The sequence below is a fragment of the Bactrocera dorsalis genome, chromosome 2 (genome assembly GCF_023373825.1).
Source record: "Bactrocera dorsalis isolate Fly_Bdor chromosome 2, ASM2337382v1, whole genome shotgun sequence".
Taxonomy (NCBI): Eukaryota; Metazoa; Arthropoda; class Insecta; order Diptera; family Tephritidae; genus Bactrocera; species Bactrocera dorsalis.
Window position 1 is genome coordinate 75918695 of NC_064304.1, and position 21251 is coordinate 75939945.

At 36.2% G+C, this 21251-nt stretch overlaps 3 protein-coding genes across 4 annotated transcripts in view; 2 read left to right on the forward strand and 1 right to left on the reverse strand.

The window, feature by feature from the left end:
- Positions 1–21251, forward strand: part of LOC125776679 (uncharacterized) — a 125356-nt gene that overhangs the window by 86329 nt on the left and 17776 nt on the right. The gene's annotated exons all lie outside the window — the stretch shown is intronic.
- LOC105230161 (E3 ubiquitin-protein ligase hyd) overlaps positions 1–21251 on the reverse strand; it is an 87462-nt gene that overhangs the window by 15137 nt on the left and 51074 nt on the right. For both annotated transcript variants that reach the window (XM_011210774.4, XM_019991998.3), the window contains exons 11-13: positions 6357–6552; positions 5693–6301; positions 372–1316 (exon numbers count right to left, since the gene is read on the reverse strand). In XM_011210774.4, coding sequence (XP_011209076.2) covers positions 372–1316; positions 5693–6301; positions 6357–6552 — 1750 coding nt within the window. The remainder of the gene's footprint in view (positions 1–371; positions 1317–5692; positions 6302–6356; positions 6553–21251) is intronic.
- On the forward strand, positions 16924–19076 carry LOC125776625 (uncharacterized). Its single transcript, XM_049450061.1, has 2 exons — positions 16924–18654; positions 18753–19076. The coding sequence occupies exons 1-2, from the start codon at positions 17212–17214 to the stop codon at positions 18777–18779; spliced, it is 1470 nt and encodes a 489-aa protein (XP_049306018.1). The 5' UTR covers positions 16924–17211; the 3' UTR covers positions 18780–19076.

The following is a 21251-nucleotide window of genomic DNA, read 5'->3' on the forward strand; positions in this document are numbered from 1 at the left end:
AGATCAAAATTCAGTATTTTTGTGGCAAACCGGTGTTATCCACCATGAGGTAACAATAAAAAAAATCGGTACCAATCTTAATGACCAATCCGAATTCTGAAGTACAAGTATTTTATAAAGCACAAGGCATAAATGCATTGTACTCACCGACGAGTATTTCGAATCTTTCAGAATTGATTTTGATCAATAAACTAGAATTTTAAATTTTATGAATACAGTCTTTAATTTCTTACCAAGGTAATATATGCCTTTCAAAAGGTTTCAAACTAAAATATTTAAAATAACAAGACTAAATAAAAATATCTTAATTCTAATGGCATTGCTTTTTACATTGTAATGTATAAATGTTCTTTGGTATGTAACAAATTTACCTGAGTGATTTGAAGCTGGAAGATATGGCCTGGCATCATAATTGAGTAGTTTCCTCTCCCGTGAGGTGCGCCAAAAAATTTTGTTTCCCGCGGTACGCCTTTGCAATGATGGAGGATCGCGATTCGAAACACCTCGATTTCGTAAAATGCTTGAAAATGGAGTTCCATATTTATTATTCATACCAATATGCGTTGTTTCTAAATTTGGTAATTTGGCAGAAGCTAATAATGCTTCGGCGATAGATGTATAGAAACTGCGCGCTACACCAGATCCTTCCCCAGGTTCGTCTTTAAAAGTTACTTTTACGCGATTAAAAGTCAGAGGGGTTTGTACTCGCCTTGTTTGATTACCAAATTGGGCATTTAACTCTTTAAATGTTTGAATCATTAAGCACTCCCGATTACGTTCTAATTTACATAATATAAGATCACGTTGCTGTCCGTTTCGCAACTTTTCCATATGTCTTCGAAATCGGATCTCTTTAACAGGAAATCCACGTAGTTCTGGTAGCAATGATCCGTGCTCCATGCCCACGTCATCCATAAAGACCCTTCCAAATAAATCAAGTGTTAATTTCCATCGCCCTAGTAAAAAATTCCAAGAAGGAGTGACTGAAGAAAATTGTTTACAAAAATTTATGCCGCGAGGTGGAAATGTTATGTTTGTTCGTTTTATATCCTCTTGCAAAGGCAAACGTACATCAATTTTTTCATTTTCAATTTTTTTTGCTATTGAGCTAGCCCGGACAATAACGCTGCGAGCCGATGACGTGGTTGGAAAATGTGAAACATTGGCAGTTTCCTCTTCAGTTTTTTGCAATTTATTAGGGGTAATAATAACTTCTGGGCGACTAGAATTCATTGGATTACTAACATTTGATTGAGTTTCGAGACCAGGTACATTGTCGTCAGTATCCATTGGTTCAATATTTCGGAGTCTTGAATCTAATTTTGTAAATATAAAAGAACATTGAAAATATACACAATATTATCTTTGGGATAGTCTTAAAATACCGAAGTTCAAAATGGCGACACATCAAAATACCGACAAAATTAAAATATGCAGCTAAATTAAAATACGACAAATCAAAACACCGAGAAACCAAAATGCCGACATGCGAAAAATATTTTATCTTGTCCGCCCTTATTTCTATCGAAGCACAGAAAGAGAATTCTACGGACTAAGGGTTATGATCCTGAGCGTGTTCGTGGTCGAAGGTCGCAGGGCCTCGAACGAACAACGCCACCTTTTCTTGATTTGTCGGTGTTTTGATTTGTCGGTATTTTGATTTGTCGGGGTTTTGATGTGTCGGTGTTTTGATTTGTCGGTATTTTGACTGTCAGAAATGCAAATTTCGAGATTTTGATTGTCAGCATTACGTTATACACCCATTATCTTTAATTGATATTTATGAAGTTAGCTATTTATGCATATAAATTTTATCTAAAAGAATTATACTACATTGGGGTTTACAAATAATGTATGTATAGTTTTAGAGTACTCTTTTTTAACGCTGTAATTGTCGAAGGCTTATGGTATCAAATATACTAATAATGTGGAAGAAAAATGTTCGAGAATTCTAGACTTTCCATATATAATTCAGAAGTTTACCACCGGTATAAGATACGTTGCATTTATATTTCAAAACTTTAGCGTAAGGTTTGACATTTCAGATGTTTAACATGCTCAGAACGTATTGCCGTACGAGCGCTATTTGTATAGTTTTCAGAAGCTTTAAACATTCAAACTGCCAAAAAATGGATTTAAATCTCTAAAAATTATAGGCGATTATTTTTTTACAACTAATCGGGATGGGAGAGTGAAGCTATGTGTAGAAGTTCCCACAAGTGAGGAAAGTTCTCTGAGCAGCTCATGACAACAAACATCCGCTTGAAGGCGATCCATCCCTTAACAGGGTTGTGCTCTGGGTTTGGGAGCCGCCACGTAAAAAACACTATCAATAAAAAAAAACCTCGTATAAGAGAGAATATTCGTGTAGATTGGTCGAGCGAAATGTAAAAACAAAAATTCGATGGCGGGGCTTGGAAGCACGTCTATGACATGTGATGAATGAATGGTGGATTTTTACGTATGAGTCCGAAAGTAGAAAGTAGTCGACAGTACGGGTGTTTTCAGATAAGCTGGAAAATCGACATGACTCAACCATATTTGAACACAACATTTTGTTTGCCAGTTGCCTTCCAAGAAATGAGGCAAACCAATCGCCGAAAATGGATCGCTGTTCTCGCACACCGACTCAAACAACTACATTTTTGTGAACTCAAAATATCGATTTTGATGAGTCATCCATCGTATAGTCCTGGTTCGGCATCGACCCAATTATATTATTATTTGATAGTAAGTATATTAGCTATTTTCAAAATAAAAAAAACCTTACTAATTTGTATGAAATATCGCAACGTATGCCTATTTTTTCACACGATTGTATATGGCAAATTTGTCTACTATAAAAAACTTTGCCAACATCAGTTATATCTTTGCATTTGTATTTTTGAACATCCCTGCTTAAATTAAACAGAACTCCTAAAATACTAAAGACAATTGATATGAATTTTACATCTCTAAATACTTTAAAAAGGATTTGTGAAGTATATTAATTAAGTACATTACTAATACGTAATAAGGAAGCATCAAGGCAGACAAAAATTTATTGCATACTAACTCTATTGCTGTACGTATATTACCTGTGGAGACTCCATATTGATTATGGAATACAATTTTGTCACTTCAGCAGTGTGACAGATCATTTTCATTTCTATGAAAATTTTGAAGAGCAGAAGAACACAGATAATACCGACGCAGTGTGATTCCGGTTATTTTAAATTAAATAGTATTAAAACAGTTGTGTTAAATTATAAAAAAAAAATAATTGAATATATTTCTCTAGAAAATTAATATTTAGTTTAATATTGTTAATTTGCAGAAAAAATATACCAAATAGATTCGTTAGGAAGTCTTAAATTTAATAAACTTATACAAGCATAAATCAAAATATCATTGATCATATACAATTTTTTAATTTAAGTCTTAAGATATGATTTTTTTTCAGGAAATACATCTGAAGGTAAAAGTATATTTGTACTTTTTATTTTCCGCATCAACTTTTTCGTCCTCATAAAAAATTAAACGGTTCAAGAGCTATATCAGCTTGAACCTACCTACCCCGAAGCCATTTCGCAATTGATTATGTTATGATAAGAAATGCCCACTTACAGATTCGGCAACGACAATAAATTTGACAGTTAGTATGCCATAAACTTTTGCCTGTGGAGATACCCCGTAAAAGACATAAAGTAATTGCCTTGACAGACGGCAGCGTAAATCCAGATTAACGGCGCATTTAATCCAAATTTGTAGGTGACAGGCGGCAGCGAGTTTGAAACTCTCGTAAACAGCTGATTACCATTTTTATAATATTTTCAATGAAAATTAATAGAAGATAAACATTGCGGTTATTAGTCGACCAATTTCCACAAAACCCTTTTTTATTACAAAAAACATATCAACGGTTATTTTTAAACCTGTTTTTAACAAAATTGCCAACGAAAATGCAGCTAATACAATGTTCAGACCGAAAATTTAAAGGGATTAGATTACATTTAATTACATTCATTAATCAGCCCCTTCTCACTGCCGTTAGAAAGATGAAAAAAAAACTGTTATTGTCATTCAAGAATTCACATCACTTAATATTTATCAAAAGAAAAGTGTCATATAGTATTTTGAAATAAAAGCCGTCTTTTTTTTTAAATATTTTCCATATAATTGAAATAATGGATGCATTTTTTCATTTTTTAAGTCGATTTTCAAGTGAAATTAGATTAATTGCTTTAAAATTGTTTGTTTAAATTTTTTTTTCCTCTGTAGAGTCTAAATCAGTTGTGATAATGTAACAGATTTCCAATGCTGACAAGTAGATGGCGCAAAATCAGAGTCGCGTAGAGAGATTTAGCGTGATTTGGAACTGTCATTTTTGTATGGCGAAATCTTGATTAATTTATAAGATTAGTGGGATAAACCACTCAGCCGAAATCGTGTGATTAAGTGTCGGTCTGAACATGGTATAACTCTCTAAATCTTTGAGGATTAAATGGAAGTAAGCAACGGAGTTATTTTCACTAACTCCTGAATTAATCATAATGCAGTTAATCCGGTAAACACTGCCGTCTATCAATGCTGTAAGAACTAAAAACGATAACTGGAGTAAAAAACTATTACAGTATCGGGCAAAATATCTGCAACTAGAGCGAAGTCATCGATTTTTTCTCTTACGATGCCATTTTTACTTTGAATTGCTTTTTGTTTTTTGTTATTAAATTTAAAGCATTGAATTTACATATTTTGAAATGTTAATTGCATGTTTTTTTCTTTTGCCAGATTTACTTCGATATAGCTTAAAATGTATGGCAATCTGCCGCACCAAAATAATTGGAACTCTTTTTGCTTAGCGTTATATAGTTAAACATACTCAATCTTCGTTTTTTTTCTAACTGAATTGAGTTTGTATTGATTCAAACATTTTTTGAGCATAATTTTTTTAAAAATACGTTTTTATTTTAAATTTGTAACAAAGATAGTAATGGCTCCAAATAAATTCAATGAAGCGCTGAAACCACGTATTATTGATGATTGTAATAACGGAATTTCTCAAAAAGAAATGCTTCTGGGATGCTTTTCTGCTTCTGGGTTTGGGTCGCTTCATCGTATATTATTAGTATTTCTGCCACATGCTGAAATGCTATTTAAGTGGGTCTTCCAACAATACGACTCGGCAAAGCTCATAAAATAAGGGTTCTAAAGAAGTGGGTGTAATGCAGTGGCCTGCATTATGCCCAGACCTTAAACACATAGAAAATTTTTGCGAAATTGAAGAGAATTGATCTGAATAATGAGGCAAATGCTGATCAGTTTTTCCGAAGAGTCCTGGAGGCATGGAGAAATATGCCACAAACCGTAGTAGATACCCTTCAATGCGGCGGCGATGCAAAGCAGTTATTGGTAGTAATGGGTTTGCCATACAATACTATTTTTTTATTTTATTTAAAATAATGTATCATTTTCATGGAGTTGCAATTTCTTTATTTATATTAAACTAATAAACTGAAGTTTTAATAAACATATTTCAGTTGCAAATGTTTCGTCCGATACTGTATGTTAAAATCAAGCTGTTTTAGAGCTATCATTAAGATCGCAATGGTGCATTTGTGGGTATATTCTTGTTCATAATTAAATCATTTATAAGAATATAACGGATAAATTTGATAATGTATGTACATACATATATCGGTATTTTAATTACCTGTTTTCCAGCTGTCTCCAAATTTTACGCAACTAGTTAACACCGATTTATAGCTAGAAAAACCTAGCTTTGTTTGTGCCGCAGTAATACTGACGCCCTCCGCAGTATTTTCTTCTGTCGGAATTAAAAGCGGTAAATTAGAAAATAAGTCCTCTCGCTTGGAATTTGGCTGAAGAAGATGCGGTTTATCAGCTAGAGGTATAGCAACATCCAGCGGCAAGTCAAAATTATCTGGCGCCAAGCAACCAAGACTTAATGTTGACTCTGATCGCACAAAAAACGAATGACGACGAGTTGTTGCTGATAAAGGTATGGCTATTGCAGCAGAAGAATTAGATTCAGGAAACATTTCCTCATTTGTTACGTTAGAAAACTCATCATCCGTATCTTCATTCTCATTTAAATTGGAAATGTTTATGTTAGAAAAATGTTCCGATTTTTCATAAAAATTTGAATTATTACGCATATAGTAAAAAAAGCCATCAAATACATAGGCTATATGACGAAAAGCTGTTATATCCAAGACGGGCAAAGCGTCACGATGTTCTGAGGTATGAGCTCGCATCAGGGACAAGCAATAAGTGAAAAAATCTCTTCGGGTGGATGAACCTATAAAAAATATTTGCTATAATTTTTTTAACAGAATTATAACGTATAAATATACCCATGATATTAATTCCAGCTGACGAAGATCCAGATTGGTTAGAAGTGTTCTGAGTATTAAGGTTAAGGGGATGAAGTGGATGTGTTGGATCGGTATAATTTGTCAAATAAGCCCCAAACTTCAATTGTGGTTCTGTCCCATCCATAATTGAATACATCCAATTCCAAGTAGACTTGAATCTTTCTTCAATGTACATCTATAATATTAATTATAACAAAATGCATAAAGTAAAACTTTAGACCTTAAAAATACATTTTTTGTCAATAACTAACTAAATCTAAAATAGTTTTAAGATAACTGAAGGTATGTTCATAACAAAATGTGTTTCTCGCGCTTCGTCAGAGAACGTAAAACTATAGAGAAGGTTCACCGCATTGCCAAATTTACGATATTTCATTTTTTTGGAGAGGTACTCTTTTCTATAAGTGGATTTCACCAAAAAAAAATTATTAGCGAATTTCACCAATATTTAACAGGAGGGGTCGAAAATAGCAGAATTGAGCATTTTCAGTGATAAATGAGAAAAGTAATGCTTGTATACTAATAAGAGAGCCAATGAAGTAAAAGCTATGCATATGTATTTACTACAATATATGCATGCGCTTTTTGGCTGAGTATTTGCATATTTGATTTTATGGATATGTATATGTTTTCATGGCGGAATTGCGCCAAATTTAACGATAAAACATACGTATACCAGGTTTGACAATTATGTAATGAGACTGATTTTATTGCCGAGCTTCTGGTAAACCTGTGACCTTAAATTCCCTTCCTCTTTTTCCGGCATCCCTCCCCTCTCCATTAATTTATGTACCATCGCTCTAGCTGTTTAGTTCGCCTGCTGCGTCAAGTTGAGTAGACGTGTGTTTGTAGCGCTCGTCACGAAAATGGAAAAACGAAATCAAGAGCAACGCGTCGCGATAAAATCTGGCGACAGATTGGACGAAACAGCTTCGGAAACGTACGCTAAAATTGTAAGAGTGTATGGTGATAGTGCTCTTAGTCGTGCCCAGGCTCACAATGGTTGTCTCCGCGCGCTCCCCGCCTGAAAAAAACTCACATGAGCAAGTAGAAGGTGAAAACGATGATTATTGCCTTTTTGATAGCCGTGGAATCGTCCACAAAGAATTCGTTCCACTGGGGAAAACTGTGAATCAAGTCTACTATTGCCAAGTACTCGAAAGATTGCGAAAACGAGTCAACAGGGTGCGCCCAGACATCGCTCGTAACTGGATCCTTCATCACGACAACGCGCCGTACCACACTACCCTCAGCGTGTCCCTCTAAAGGGATCGCCGTGTTGCAACAGCCGCCTTATTCGCCCGACATGTCACCCTGTGACTTTTTTTGTTTCCTAAAACAAAATTGGTGGTCAAAGAAACCCATTTTGGGTCGATTACGGACATCCAGGCGGTCGAAGCGTTCTAGAAATGTTCCAGAATGGAAAACACGCTGGAATCGCTCTATAGCTGCCCAAGGGGACTACTTTGAAGGGGATGGCACAGTTGTACAATAATTTTCAAATATACGGTTTTTATGGAATCAGTCTCATTACTTAATTGTAATACCTCGTATGTATAAAACATGTAAGTAGTTAAATTTTTTCTAATTGTAGGTAATATATGTTTTGACGGGGAAATGTATTTACGAAATATACATATATGCGCTTTTTGGCTGAGTATTGGCATATTTGAGTTTTCAAATGTTGGTTTGCTACTTACATTTTTTACGTACCTTAAGCTTTCAATGAGAATTTTACAACCAAAATCTGGCAGCCATATAAAGATATTATAATAAGATACAAAAAAAGCAGTCAGGAAAGCTAAAAACGACTAATGGCGATCTTTCTGCACATCGATAGAAAGTTGCAGAGAAACCGCTAGACTGAGCAAAATGCTATCCAAAGATCATATTAATACTGCCTACATTAGGGCGAAGGCAAGTGATTGGACCTCCTCGGCAAAAGAGCCTCTGCAGGTACTAATTAAAACGGACTTCCCCGGGAGTCAGCAAATACCTTCAACGAGGGTTCAACCAGAACCACCGTTGAACGCAGCTGATTATCGAAGCCAAATAATAGAAAAAAGCAAAATCAAATATGACATAAATAGTTTTGCACCATTTAAAGTGGCAGGTCCTGACGGGATTATACCCATAACACTGCAAAAACTGGTAGAACCAATGGGTTCAAAGGCTTGAAAATATATACAAAGCTAGCAATCAACTATCTTACATCCCAAGAAGTTGGAAAAGAAGTAAAGTTGTGTTCCTTCAATAACAATAACATAGAAGTAAATGCGATAATTAATTCCCTGGCACATGGTGGCATAGATGACACTGTGTGCAGACGGTACAACACTCGCTCTATCCCCCACAGCTAAATACTTGGGGGTGGAGATTGACACCAAACTGTCCTGGAAAATAAATATAGAAAAAAGAATAAACAAAGCATACATGGCCCACTATACTTGTAAGAGAATCGTCAACAAGAATTGGGGCCTCAAACCAAGTATAATCATGTGGATTTATACGGTTGTCATAAGACCTATACTTATATATGGAGCTCTGGTATGGTGGCCAGCGTTAAACAAACAACACAACATTAAAAAATTAAATAGTATACATACAAAGAGCAGCATGTGCGAGTGTTACTGGAGCAATCAGGTCATGTCCAACTGATGCGCTCAATGTGATCCTGCATCAGCTACCCATGGACATTTTTATTCACAAAACAGCAGCTATTGCGGCGATGAGAATAAAAGAATTGGGAGGTTGAAATCTGCAGAACTACGGACATAGTGTTATCCTAAACAAGGTCACCATTAATAAATCAGACTACATTCTCCCAAAGCTGGACTTTAAGGGACACTTCCAAGTGAGGATACCATCTAGACGAGAATGGAGAAGAGGTTCAATAGGAGAGAAGGATACCATCTCAGTCTATACCGACGGGTCCAAAATAGACTGCGGAGTAGACAAGGGGGTTTTCTCCGATGATCTAGGCATAGAAAAAACCTGTGAAATTCTATTAGAAAACCACGGGAATATACATAAAGCAATTATATTTATGGATAGCCAGGCGGCGCTCCTGGCCTTGGCTTCACCCATGACAAATTCCAGCATAGTTCACAACTGCAAGAGAGCACTAAGCTCAATAAAAGACAAGCTCCAATTAAACTTGATCTGGGTTCCCGGCCACAGAAACATTTTCGGTAACGAAAAAGCAGACGAGTTGGCAAAGGCAGGAGCTTTCCCCAACGAATCCGAGGCGGAGCTAATACTAAGCCCGCTAGGATCGATCAAAGGAGTGATCAATAGACACTTTCAACAAGTTGCAAACAACAGGTGGAAAAACATTATAAAATCCGTTATAACTAAACAATTATGGCCAACATATGACAGGAAAAGAACGAACGACTTAATTAATAGGTCAAGAAAAAGCATTTACAGAGTAACAGCTACCACAACAGGGTACTGGCCATTTGGGGAACATGCATCCAAAATGGGTATGCCCTACAACGACATCTGCCGTTGCTGCGGAGTAGCAGGGAACAATCTTCCACTTTCTCTGCGAATGCCCAGCTGTAGCACAGATCCCACACAAAATACTTGGAATCCATCAAGCACCAAACTTTGAATGGATTTCCACTAAAAGCATGTCGGACATAAATAGTTTCACCGAAACCTCAAAATGGTTTGAGAGAGAAGGCGAAATGTAATAGCAGATACAGGAGGTTCTACGAATAGTGTATCAAAATGGCACATCAAGTGCTAATTGAGCCCGATAGTGCTGTTCTCCTACCTACCTACCAGAGACCTGCACGAGTAATTAAAAAAGTAACATGTTAGCAAGCGGCGATGCCGATGCGGCGAGTACACGCTACGTAACGGTACTTTGGCATCGTGGGCATCGGCATCGTGGGTATCAGCATCGCGGCATCGCCGATTACTAACATGTTACTCAATTAGTATTGTGCGTGAAGAAAAGAACTGGCATTTTCGCATTAGCAAAGTTTTTGCATTTGTGCTATTATTTATAGCGGGATTCTGTAACCAGTCTCTAGTCTCTATTTGAGACATTTTGAGGCAAAGTCTCAATTTGAGACTAGTTACTATTCACTAAACAGTCTCTAGCGTTAGTCTCAAAATATTGAGTCCTGGTAGTTAGCAGGTCACAAAACTAAAAAGAGCTCTTGTCTGCCATTTTGAATATATTGAATAGAGATCATCATAGATATTAATCGATTGTCGTTTCTTTATATTTTGTAAGCAACTCAAACACGAAAAGATGAAAAATAAATCAATTTTACATAAATTTCGTAAATATTATAAAACAAAGTCAACATATATTTTTATTTTTATTGATAATTATGTTTTTTGACTATGTTATAGCAAATTTAATATTTGTTATCGACATATTTATTTTCATTCAAGTGTAAAAACATCTCTGAATAACGAAATGTAATAGATTTTGTGATTGTCACTTACAGAATAGCAATATCATCTCAAGTCTCAAAAATTGTCTCTAACTTAAAATCTCAAATTTAGAGACTTGAGACTGTCTCAAGTTACAGAATCGCACGGTTAAATCTATATAATGGAAATTTTACAACGTATTAAAAGTGGTGTTTATAAAATTAGTGATGCATCGGGTTCAAGTGACATCTGAAAGTTTTACAATAAATTTCCTAATATAAGGTAAATACGAAAGAAAAATAACAAGAATTTGCTTTTATATATGTACTTCGTTTCATTTGCCATTGACGATACCAGATAGTAATCGTACGATGCCACGATGCCGCGATGCCGATGCGCAATGTTACCTTCGCATCGTGGTAATCGTCAGAAGTGTTACTTAGTAACGTAATCGTACGGTGCCTACCCTAATCGTGCAGGTCTCTGCTACCTACCTATATATGTATCTTATAGGTATGCAATATGCAAGTAGTTTATGATTTCTGGCTGTCCGGCACTCAAAGTGTAACCAACTTCAGTCTTATTCTCTCTAAGCCATTTTGGAGAGCAAGGTCCGAAGTAAAAAATACATAGTATCGAGATGCTGAAGAAAGCCATTGTCCGCCGTAAGTGGGCCAAAATACCGGCAAGTCACATTCGGGCAGCTTGCGATTCGTTTTTTGACCGTCTCAAGGCCATAGTTAAGGCAAAAGGTGGTCATATCGAGCAAAAGTGAATTCGTTCCTGAATTTATAATTATTTTCACACATTTTGTACTTTAAAATAAATCAAAATAATTTTCCGAACCGAATTTATGGCTTTTTTATTAGGTTACACTTCGAGTACCGGTACGATTTTCGGCGCAAACGCCTTTTTTCGCAAATTTATCCAATTTTATTCGATACACACACGCGCACATTCGATAAACGCACCGAACCATTTTTAAATCGGATGAAAAGAGACAAAATATATCGATCGTTATCGAGACTTTCGATACTGTTATTCACTGCCACCACCATTGTCAACAATGTTTATAATTCTTTCAAATCAATAATGTTTTCGTTTAATTTACATACTTGTCGAACGAAAACGGATGTGAATGTAATTATATTGCAAGCTCCAGTTTTCAAACTTTTGGAATTCATCGACGTTCCTAAGTCATCGGTAAGTGTACAGACCGAGACTTGTGAGGTTATAAATATGATGTGAAATGAAATTATTTCGAAAATTAAATTCATTTTACAGATAATATTTGGAGTACCTGCAGTTATCAATGGCAACTGAAGCAAAAAGGAAAAGAAAAGGCAATTCTGCTTTTACGTCCGCTTTACAATAACAATTCCCTTGCTTGTACAGGGCAAAACTGAGCAAGAAGTGAAGTGTGAAGTTTGTTCTTGTTCCCTTTCTTTTGCTCGTGGCGGAGGGTGCCCTTCCAATTTCTTCTCTAAGATCAATAATACTTGTTGTTCATGCCGTATACAGTATGACATGAAAAAAGTATTATTGATGTAACTATATAAATTCATGAATGTGTCTAAAAACTTTATTCGATTTTTTTCTCGCTTGTATTGTAATTGATTGAATGCACGTCTTTCTGTCTTCTCAATTTTTTTTTTCTATGAACCGTAATAATCTGTTTTTGAAATGATGCATTATGCATGATAGATGAAATATGCCAGCTGATAGTTGGAATGTTTAAATGTTTCAATAGTTTAAGGAGTTTATGATTTAAGAAAACACCTCAACTCAGAGAAATACAAAAACGTGAGAGCCTCTTCGACATCGCAATCCTTGGATACTTTCATGGTCACAAAATCATCTCCAACGGCACTTAAAGTATGGGCTGCAGAAGGAACTCTGGCATTCCACACTGTAAAACACCACTCTAGTTATAATGTAATGGATTGTACTGCACCTCTTCTTCGTACGTTATTCGTAGATTCTGAAATAGCCAAACAATTGTCTTGCGCAAGAACAAAAACTGAGGCTATAATTAATGGTGTTTTGGCTCCACGTGCGACATACGATGTACAAAAAGATTTAGAAGGAATTCAGTTCATAAGTTTGAGCACAGATGCTTATAATCATGGTCATCATAAGCTTTTCCCCATTGTTACTCAATACTTTGATTTTGAAAATGGGGGTATTCAAGTGAAATTGCGGAATTTACAAGAAACAAATAACGAGAAGGCTGAAACGATTGCAAATTTGATTGAAAGCGTTCTTTGACTGAAAAATTGACAGCTTTTATAGCAGATAACGCTCCAATCAATTTTGGTGGCTTGAATCGCAAGCGGTGTTGGACATGTGTTGGACCTACTCAAAGAAAAAGTAAATTCTCGTGTCTTTGGTCTGTGATGCCCTGCTCATATTCTTCATAATTGCGCCCAGCATGGATTAGATTAATTCGGAAAATATGATATTGATGCCCTCGTTTTTAAACTGTTCAAGCATTTCTCGGTGGACACTTTCAAAATAGCTGAATTGAAAGAATTCTGTGAGTTCGTTGATGTTCAATATCAACCTTTACTTTCACACAGCAAGACTCGATGGCTTAGTTTGTTTCCTGCAGTGGAACGAATTCTCAAACTGTTCCCTGCATTAAAAGCTTACTTTTTATCAATCGAAAAACCTCCAAAATATATGGAAATTTTCTTTTGATGATTTGGCTGAAAGCTATCTATTGTTTCTCCACTCATTTATGTTCATTTTCCAATGTAAAATAACATCAATAGAAAGCGAAGGCAACAGTGTTCTTGAAATTAATTCAATCATTGAATCCGTTGCTAATTCCTTGCGCGAGAGAGTCAAGCACAAGTTTTTTCCTCTTACTCTACTTTCAAATCTTGACACAAAGAAAAGGAATGCCTTGATTTCCATGAAAGAACCGTCAGTGTTTATCAGGACTTGTTGAAATGGGCTTCATCTTTGTCCGAATTAAAAGTTTTCCAAGGGTTGAAATTTGATCGCACATCAAAAGAAGTTTGATATGAAGAAGTTGTACAAACAATGCAGTTTCTGGAGTCAAAAAATGTTCATATCCATGAAGAGAAGATAACTGATCAATTGGTGAATTTGAACAATTTTATAGAAAAGAAAAAAGAGGGTTCTATAAAATTTTTTTCACAAACTTCAAATGACCAGATTTGTGCATTTTTTAAAGCGAATTCAAACATTGATTCCTTTTCTGAAATTTTGAGAATTGCGCAGTATGTACTTTATTTTCTATTCCCGGACATAATGCTAATTGTGAAAGAATTTTCTCTCTATCAATATCCAATGGAGTGATGAACGCAATCGTTTCCTTGTTGAAAATGTTCGCAACGCGATTTTCACTTAATATACATAATTATAAGAACATGTCATGCAACGATTTCCATAAGTATATAATGAAAACTGAAAATGTTGATATGCTAAAAGCAAAGCAAAGTGCCAAAAAGTATGACCAAAAAATGTAAATTGTACGATGCTGGAAGATAATTAAGTTCTACCCATTTGTGACGCTGGAATTTGTGATCTATCTGTACCCTGCTCCTTTTCTTTTTACTTTTTTTGTTTTTTTGCTTTTTTGATGGAGACGTACTGATTTTTGGCTGGACCGATCTGGTAACCCTAGCAAAAGCTAATGTATGTATGTATGAGTGTATTTACAATATATGCTTGCGCTTTTTGGCTTAGTATTGGCATATTAGATTTTTCTGATATACATTTGTACAAGTATGTATGCAATATGTAAGCAGTTAGATTTTTTCTAATTGTTTGTAATATACATATGTAAGTTTTGCGGGGAAATTGCGCCAAAATGAACCACAAATGCTAAGACAAATGTACGGTTGTCCACAAAATAATAGGAGTGCCAATATGAAAAATATGTTTGGCTGCATAACTTTTTTAATTCATATGTTAAGGACGCGAAACAATTACGGTACACATAACGGGATACTAGCATTAAAATACAAAACAAATTTTTATTGTGATGATTGCTATTCTACTTCTGCTTTGATAGTTCTCAGAGACACTTGTTATTGCTTTTCACAAAATAATAGGAGTGTTAGATATTTCGTTTTCAAAATAGTCCTTGACATAAAAAATATTCACAAAATTAGAAAAGTAAGTATAGATCCATCTAGTTAATAATTTTATTTAATCATTGGGGTTTCCTCCAGTGGATAAAGAAAATCATTGTATAAAGGAAAAACGGAAAACGATAAAAAAGGAGAAAAGTAGGAAAAACTTATAAAGAGGTCCAAGGAATCATAAAATGCTGTCCTCAAAAGGTAACAAATGCTTTAAATTATAGAAACAAAAATGAAACTCGTAGACAAAGGCGCAAAACACCCACTGCAAACGATCGCAATATAGTACGCTAGCGCAAAATTAATCATTTCGCTTCAGTCAGGAGCATCCATGACGAACTAAATTTGTCAGTTAATACTGAAAGTATTCATAGGCATTTGGAGCAGAACAATTTATTTGCCAAAAGTCCACGAAGAGTATCGCTTTCAAAAAGAAGCACGTAGACGTCCGCATACAATTTGCAAAAGAGCATGGCTCCTGACCCGCGTCTAAATGGCGAAACATATTATGGTCAGACGTATCCAAAGTTGAGTTATTTGGTAGTATAGGATCTAGGAACTTTGTTCGACGTCCCTGAAGAGAAAGCAACCAATTCGAGAGATTTATGACAAATGGTGAAAGAAGCTTGGAAAAGAACACCAATAAAACGTTTCCAGGATATCATAGACATCATGCCTCGGAGATGGGGTGCTGTGTTAAAAACACACAGGGGGCGTAAGCAAATAACATTATGCAAAAATTTTGAAAAAATAAAACATTTTTGTTAATAAAAAAATAACAATTCGTTTTTCCCATGTGGTCACTCCTATTTTTTGTGGACAACTGTACGAGGTGTGTTCAAAAAGTATCGCGAATTTTGTGTTTTTTCAAAAATTATTTATTTATTCATGAATATCTGTTTTGTCCCCTTCAAAGTAATCCCCATGAGATATTATATACTTATGCCAACGGTTTTTCCAATCTTCGAAGCACTTCAAAAAATCATTTTTTTTTTATCTTCTTCAGCTCCTCCTTCGATGCCGTCTTTATCTCGTCAAGAGAAGCGTAACGTCGTCCTTTCATGGGCCTTTCCTGTTTAGGGAACAAGAAAAAGTAACAGGGGGCCAGATCTGGGGAAAATGGTGGCTGCGGCATCATTAGTGTGTTGTTTTTGGCCAAAAAATCGCGTACAAGCAACGATGTGTGAGCAGGGGCGTTATCCTGGTGCAAAAGCCAATTTTTGTTCTTCCACAAATCCGGGCGTTTCTGGCGCTTCGCGCAAATTGCGCATAACTTGCAGGTAATATTCCTTATTGACCGTTCTTCCCTGTGGCAAGAACTCATGATGCACCACGCCCCTGCAATCGAAGAAAACTGTCAGTTACGATTCGCGATACTTCTTGAACACACCTCGTATGTATGTGGTGGTTTTTGGCTGAGTATTTGCATATTAGATTTTTCTGATATACTCGTAGTATGTATGTTTTCATGGAGAAATTGCGACAAATCTAACAATCGCGAAAAAGTTAAACCTTCGGCTAAGTTTGCCGACTGCTGTTTAAAAATTCAAAGTGGCATACATGCATTCCATGACAAATATAGTCAATCCCGGTTATGTGCCACAATCAAACATACAGATTTTTGTGGTTTGTTAAAAATAAAAATATAATATGGTACATAATCGAATGAGTATAATTAAGCGAGTGGTACTTAAAACAATAATTTTTATGATATTTAAAAAAAAAAACAAAACGTGAGATGCAGCAAGAAACAGGCAGTTAAAAGGTATTGGCTTTAAAGCGGAATACTACTTAACCGGGATTGACTGTACACATACATAAATCAGAGGAATATTGAATATTTTCTTTGAAAATTTTTTGAAATTGAAAATCGACAAATAAACTATGTTGTCAATTTTATTTAAATATATTTTCATGCTTATAAAGGGTGATTTTTTAAGAGCTTGTGTAAGAGTGCAATAGAATGTAATAGAATGTAAGAGAATGCGATGAATGTAATAGAATGAACGACTGCTGTAAGAAGTGTCAATTGTGAATTGGGAATGTCTTGTGTGCTTTGCTGGGCGAATGAGTTTTATCGTTCTCTTTAAACTGACTGTCAACGAAGCGAGACGTGCTGCGCACGTACGAAATAAAAATTTAAATTAATTGATTCCGGCCATCACATCTCAGAAGTGGGATCGAGTTAATTTAAATCGACTGCCGCATAATTAAACAAAAAAAACACTGCCGAAACCAGAATTCTTCGTTTTTCATTTCACGTTTTCTGTAGACAGTGCATTTACCACGTTTTTTTTTTCCTGATTGTTGTTGTTGCTGCCACGATGTCGAATTTGTTATCACGTGCCCAAGTCATGAAAGTGCTACTGCAAACGGGTATTCAATTCGATCCTGATGCCACGATGAACCAGTTGCGACCGCTATATGATGAATACATTTCCGAGGTAACGAAAGCAAGTGAAAAAGAGGAAAACGCGAATGCCCTTGAAGATCCAGATGCCGCCGCCGACAAAAATACTCAAACTTCAATTCCCGCTACGATTGTGCAATCAATTCAACCTGTTGTTACGAGTGTACCTACGTTCATCGCCACTACGAGTGTTCAAAATTCAAATGTGCTTACAGATGTAACAACAACTGCCGCTTATGTCAGTGCTAAATTGTCAACTGCTGATACACGTGCATTGGTAACTACCCCCGCTATGAGTGTTGTTGTTTCAAGTGGTCCATCGGCTACTGCTACAACAAGTGCCCAATTGTCCACTGCTGTAACAACCGTGCAAATGAATACCGTTGTTCCAAGTGCTACAATTTCAAACAATTTGGACGAAGATGAGACCGAACGATTGCTGATCCAATTGCGTAAAAAACGCGAACTGTTGATGCTTCAAGCAGAGATTAATCAACTTACGCTACAACAGCAAGCACCTGCTGCAAAAACCCGTTGGACTGACGTAAGTGTCATTGAATCAATGATGTCTAAATTTACAGCCGATGACCATTACGATGTGAATAAGTGGATTAGTGACTTGGATGATGCTTTTGCAATGCTGCAATTCGATGAGCGTATGAAATTCATTGCATGTCGTCGTATGTTGAGTGGAACAGCCCAGGTTTTTGCACGCACGATTACGGTATCCGATTATGAAGAGCTCAAAGCTAAACTTATTAGTGAATTTGGCCGCATGCGCACAATGAATGAAGTGTATCAACTGCTGAAAAATCGACGCTTACGCCCTGATGAAACCACCCATCGTTACATTTTGGATATGCAAGAGATAGCGATGTATTCAAAAATTACGGAAGACGAATTGATCGAAATGATTATTAGTGGAACAGGTGACACTTCATCAAGAATCGGTCATTTGTTTCCAGCACGCTCTATTAATGAACTGAAGGAATTTGCGGAACGATATGAACGTCTACGCTTCCAACCACCATTAGGATCAAAACAAATAGCAATAATTAATCGTAATGCGGCCAGTGCACTTCAGCCAACAACTCATCGATCAAATGCGGCCAACGCCACGTCAGTTCGCCCTACCGCAGCTCCAACCATGGAAACAATCCGATGCTACAATTGCTCCAAATTCGGGCATTATCAAAGCCAATGTCCACTGCCGAAACGACCAGCGAACTCCTGTTTTAAGTGCTCATCCACCGAACATGTGTATCGTGAATGCCCACACCGTACCACTGTTGCTGCCGTCCTTAATGCCAACGGAATGAATGATGCTAGAGTGGAACCAATTAGTGAAATGCAAATGGTAAGTGTTGTTTTTGATAAGCCTAACCGTGAACACAGTGAACACAGTAAAAACTTTAAATTAAATAAAAATATTTTTTGTTTATTTGATTCGGGCAGCCCCCGCAGTTTAATCAAACGGAGTGAAGTTCCATTCGAATTACCAAATCAATTGAAAGAGACTCAGTACAATGGCCTAGGAAATGATAGACTCAAGACGTATGGGAATATCAATTGCAAAATAAACTTCCGAAATCAATCAATCAATCAGAAATTATTAACCTTGCCGAATAATCTTATGTCAATACCGATGCTTGTAGGCCGTGATTTTATGAAAAAAGCAAATATTACAATGTGTCAAATAAAATACATTTATGATACGAAAAGATTGAAAGAATTAAATAAAGCTGCCATTTGTACGAAGTTAGAGTCAAAACTTACTGATGTTCTGTGTTCATTTGATTTATTGGCCACTCACTTCTGTCACACAAGGAGTACAATTGAATCGCTTAATCAAGGGGGTGTTACAAGGGAGAAAGAGAAAATAATAGTGAAACACACTGAAGAAAAGTCAAATATCAGCCCGATGGAGTTAGAATTTGCAAATTTATGTGCTATTGTGCCTTCCGATTTGAATTCCTTAGACATTAATCCACATCTTCCGTCAAGGTTGTCATCAGAGTTGCGACAAACAATAACAGAAGTTTATTTCGAATTTCCTTCAGAAAAAGTTAAGCCTTTAGAATATCTTATGAAAATTAACCTTACGCATGAAACTCCTATATACTGTAGACCAAGACGATTATGCCATAAAGAGAGAAATGAAATAAAAGCAATAGTAGATGATTTGTTAAAAGAAGGAATAATTAGACCAAGTCGATCACCTTATGCCTTTGCAATAGTACCTGTACCGAAAAAAGATGGCTCCCTCCGGAAATGTGTAGATTATAAACCACTGAACAAAATAACTATACGCGATAATTTTCCTATGCCATTAGTCGACGATTGCATTGAACACTTGGGGGGGAAAAGTTATTTTTCGGTTATTGATTTAAAAAGTGGATATCATCACGTGAAGATGCATCCTGATTCAATAAAATACACTTCCTTCGTGACTCCTGATGGTCAATACGAATATTTATATATGCCCTTCGGTTTATGCAACGCTCCTGCTGAATTTATGCGCTTCGTAAAATTGATTTTAGGTGACCTCATCAAAGAGGGGTTAGTGGTAGTATTTATGGATGACATTTTAATAGCTTCGAAAGATTTTAAGTCTCATTTGGAAACCCTTAAGAGACTTTTTGAAATTTTGGCTCGAAACGGTCTTCGAATTCAGCCCAAAAAATGCCGATTTGCTTACGACGAATTAGAATACTTAGGATACTTAGCCAACTCTGCTGGCATTTCACCCAAACGGTCACACTTGCAAGCAATTCAGGAATATCCAGAACCTAAGAATAGAAAGGAAATGGAACGTTGCCATGGTCTTTTTTCATACTTCCGCCGCTTTGTACCCTCGTTCTCCAAGATTGCCCGTCCAATGACTAAATTATTGAAGAAAAATGAACAATTTCAGTTCACTGAAGAGTGCAAACAAGCCTTCACTACCTTGCGTACAAAATTGTTAGAGGCCCCTATTTTATCGATTTACAACCCTGAAGCTGAAACAGAATTACATTGCGATGCCAGTGCCTCGGGTTTTGGGGCAATGTTACTTCAGAAACAAGATGACAAAAAATTTCATCCGATTTCTTACTTTTCAAAAACTACTTCCGCCCCTGAATCTAGATTACACAGTTACGAATTAGAAACTTTAGCAATTATTTATGCACTTAAGCGCTTCCATACTTACTTAATGGGCATTCCGTTCAAAATTGTTACTGACTGTGATTCGTTGGCTATGACGTTAAATAATAGAAGCAGTTCAGCAAAAATTGCTAGATGGGCATTGTTCTTAGAAAATTATAATTATTCAATCCAGCATAGACCTGGTACATCCATGGCTCACGTGGATGCCTTAAGTAGAACTAATCAAACAATTGCATACATTGACACTGCGGAATTAGATTTTCACTTGCAAGTTACGCAAAATAGAGACCCCCGCATTGTAGAACTGCGACAAAACTTAGAACAATCTGAAGTGAAAAATTTTGAGTTGAAAGATGGGTTGGTGTACCATAAATCACCCGCAGGTCACTCACAGCTATATGTCCCTGATGAAATGATAAATAATATAATTAGAACGACGCATGAGAAAATGGGCCACTTAGCTACAGAAAAGTGCTGTACAGCAATTAAAAAATATTATTGGTTCCCGCAGATGAAAACTTACGTACATAATTTTATTCGAAATTGCCTAAAGTGTATTTACTATTCAGCATCTTCAAATAATAATGCAGCAACTCTACACAGTATTCCCAAAATACCGATACCTTTCGATACGATTCATGTGGACCACTTAGGCCCCCTTCCGTCGATAATATCAAAAAAGAAGTACATTTTAGTGGTCATCGATGCCTTTACAAAATATGTGAAATTATACCCGGCAACAGCAACGAGTACAAGAGAAGTCTGCAGTGCATTAGAAAGTTATTTTATGAATTACAGTAGGCCACG

Bases quoted from the DNA above. Each gene is read 5' to 3' on its own strand.
- LOC125776625 (XM_049450061.1), top strand. From the start codon at position 17,212: ATGTCGAATTTGTTATCACGTGCCCAAGTCATGAAAGTGCTACTGCAA. The intron at 18,655-18,752 runs GTAAGTGTTGTT...TGATTCGGGCAG, and splicing joins CAATTAGTGAAATGCAAATG to CCCCCGCAGTTTAATCAAAC.